The 3,518-nt window shown below is 44.0% G+C and overlaps 1 gene segment (V, D, J or C); it reads right to left on the minus strand.

Annotated features, from left to right (window-relative positions):
• Positions 1 to 1,728: 1,728 nt before the first annotated feature.
• Positions 1,729 to 2,329, minus strand: LOC111824825. The segment is given in 2 exon segments: positions 1,729 to 2,036; positions 2,281 to 2,329. Coding segments are annotated over 2 exon segments (357 nt in total).
• Positions 2,330 to 3,518: the final 1,189 nt, after the last annotated feature.

Genomic DNA, 3,518 nt, shown 5'->3' on the forward strand with positions numbered 1-3,518 from the left:
GGACTGAGTGAGCTCCTGAAGAGTCAGAGGAGGCCCTGGAGGTCGAAAGTAGAAGTTGTACAGTGCATGCTTAATGTTGGATGTTACCAGTTTGAATGAGTCTGAGTATCCACAGAATTGTCTACCACAGCTATTAATAAAATCAGAGCTAGACATTTGAATGTGGCATCAAGACACACATGCTGTTTGCACTACTGAGATGCATGCTTGTCCCTGCATTACTGAGTTTTCAAGGTTTTGGCTCGGTGCAATCTATTTAAAACACTCAATACAGGAGGGTTTTAAATAAATTGCAGCCAGCCAGAACCTTGAAGACTCAGTTTAAACATTTAATTACTGCTTCTGGAGAACGGAATTTTAATCACTAAGAGTGTTGCCCCTGAGCGGCTTCTTAGCTGAGCCTTTGACATGAGCTTTGGGCCCCACTTCTTTAACAGGTAGCAAGGCTGTTATTGATAGTCATCTTCTCTCTCTTCTGCCACACTCTCCAGTTTCCTTGGACAGCACTTCAGCAGACCTAGGTTGCTTGCCTGGTGGGTGACCCAGACCCTTCATTGCTGAAGGGTCACAGTTCTTAATCACTTAGCCCATTTTTAGACCTCTTATCAATAATCCCCACATGTTGTTTTTATTGGACATGGAAATGCCCAATATGAAACACTGAAATTCCAGATGTATTCCTCCTTGCCCTTATTGTATAGCAACAACCTAGTGCTTCATGACAATCAGGGCTAATTACCCCTCCAAGTCTAATAACCCATTTCTTTGTCTGCTGGTTTATTGGCACAAGGAGTTCAAAGTGACCTGGATGATGGTCATAACTAGTTTCAGTGGGACCTTTGCTGAATCCTCTGGTGGAAACATTCTTCCTCTGGGAACTAGCCCTCTAATCCAATGGAACCTATCGTTGAGGGAAAGAGAACAATAAATTCTGGAATGGGTTATAGAAGAGACGTGAGAAGAGTCTATTCCACAACCTTTTCTTAGTTTCTACACTTGTGTATATTAGCTAGGATGCTAAAAGTATCCACATATCAGCCATTGGCTTAATAAATAACTGCTTCTCGAGAATAGCATTCTAGCCACTAATGTCGCCCCTGAGCGGCTACTTAGCTGAGCCTTTAACAGGCCATTCCATCATTTCCTCTGGATCATCTGACCTATATACCACGGACATAGGTCATCTTTCAGGTTCATGGATGGACAAGTGAATGTCCTCCCAAGTTATGCCTCCACTGTCACACTTATTGTATTCTAAATTAGGTACTTTCTTCTGAGGAGATTCAGTGTTAGACGTGGATGAGAAAATAAAAGAAAATTGGAAAAAATTTTTTTAAAAAGCTTTAAGTAACAAAATGGAAAAGTTTAAGATTATTGGAGGTATGTGCTCCCAGGCAAATTATAAAAATTTTCTGGGTCATGGAAATGCTTAGGAAGTCTGATCTGTCACATATATCATACAAAGCTATGAGGATTACATGTGATAATATGTATGAGGACTCTTGGTAAAATTGGAAGGCACTGCACATGCCATTATTTTTGTTGTAATTTTAAGGATTACAGCTTGCAGACATCCATCTCTCTCTGTTTCTGATATTCAGATATAAGGAGTTTTAATTCCCAAGAAACAACAATGATTTCTATGTTCCTGTTAAGCAATTACTCCCCCACTCCTTGACACAGGCACTGAAGTCAGAGGTTTCTGTAAGCCTCTCCCTGTCACTCATCTCACTGTGCCCCTCTGAGAGCACAGAAATACACTGCAGCATCCTCCAGCTGGCAGTCTGAGATCCTGAGGCTGAAGTTTTTGGTTGCTTTCTGGAAGTTGACAAAGAAGCGATGATCTGTTGCATTTTGTTGCTTAAAAGCCTCTTGGCGGATAATGAAAATCATCTCCCCACTGGGAGGTTGTTTGTACCAGAACAAATAATAATCAGTCCCACTAGTGTCATATGTGCAGGCCAGGGTCGCGGTCTCTGTCTCCTGCACAGACATTTCTTGTTGAGGCTGAGTGACCTTCTGGGCCACGCTGGATCCTGTGGGAAAGAGGACAGAAAGGACTGCACTGAGAATGGCACCAGAGAGATAAAGCAGGCAGACTCACAGCTGGTTCCCATCCCCACCCACCTTTCCTCTTAATCCAAACTTCAGGCAAAATCCATCACCATTTTTGCTTCCAATAGCTGGTATCAATGAGGAGGTAAGATCCCTGTGTTTTTAATCTTTTTTCCTACTTTTCAATCCTACTGGGTACTTGAATATCAAATACGTGTGCCTTACCAAGGCAGGTGGAGACCACGAATGCCCACAGCACACTCCGGCACACCATGCTGGCAGCTCTCTTCTACAGGGTGAAAGTCTCTTGTTCTGACCTGAAAGTTGGGTACCAGCTGTTCTCGGTGACATCACTGTCAGAACAGGAAATGGTAGGTCAGGTGGGTGGTTGATTATGTCTTGCTTTAAAAACGTTTATCAAAGACTTTTTTCTTTTGTTTCAGAGAATAAAAGTTTGGCTATAACTCCAAAGGAAAAAAGATGTTAAATCTCCAATTTAGTAAATAGTTTATGTAAAGACGTTATCTTGGAGAGGAGAACAGTATAGGTGGGAAAATGGTATAGGTAAAACTAATATAATGACTTCAGTTTTCTCTGTAAGCTTTCTTTTTCTTTCTTCTCTCTCTCTCTCTCCTGTCCCTCCCTCCATCTCTCCCTTTCTCCCTCATCACTCCCTTTCGTAGTAAAGCCAATATCATAATTGTCTCTGCATTGCCATAAAAGAGGTTTTGATTATACTATTATTCTTTGGCCAATTCTCTATTTTAATCATTTCTCAAAACACTAATCCTATCTAATAATAGACAAACATGGTAATTATCCGTACCTCCAAAACGCTTCCCATTGGCTAATCAGGGCAATATGCAAATTAACTGTCAACCAAGATGGCAGCCGGCAGCCAGGCAGCTGAAGTGAACAGGAGGCTTGCTTGCTCCTGTGATGGAGGAAGCCAAGGTTCCCTGCCTGCCACTGCCCAGCTCTGAGCTGCACTCTAAGCAACTATGTTGCAATTATAGAAGCTAAACATCCCCAGAAACCTGCTTTCAGCCAGCCGGGCCTCAGAGCTGGAGTTGCAACAGTGTTTCAATTATAGAAGCTAGACAAAGTCCAGAAACCTGCTTTCAGCAGCCGAGGTCTCAGAGCTGGAGCCGAGCCTCAGAGCTAAAGCCGGCTCTCAGCTCCAGTGACAGCCATAGAAGGTAAATAAATTTCAGAATAAAAAAAAAAGAAAAAAAGGAGAGGTTGGGAGCTTCTGTCACCCGCCAGCCTGAAAATGGCCCTCAGCCCCTCACCCAGACTGGCCAGGCACCCCAGTGGGGACCCCCACCCTGAAGGGGGTTGTGACCAGCTGCAAACAGCCCTCAGCCCCCTCATCCAGGCTTGGCTGGGCACCCAAGCGGGACTCCCACCCTGATCCGGGACACCATTCAGGGCAAACCAGCCGGCCCCCACCCGTGCCCCAG

The sequence above is a fragment of the Myotis lucifugus genome, unplaced genomic scaffold (genome assembly GCF_000147115.1).
Source record: "Myotis lucifugus unplaced genomic scaffold, Myoluc2.0 scaffold_8257, whole genome shotgun sequence".
Lineage (NCBI taxonomy): Eukaryota > Metazoa > Chordata > Mammalia > Chiroptera > Vespertilionidae > Myotis > Myotis lucifugus.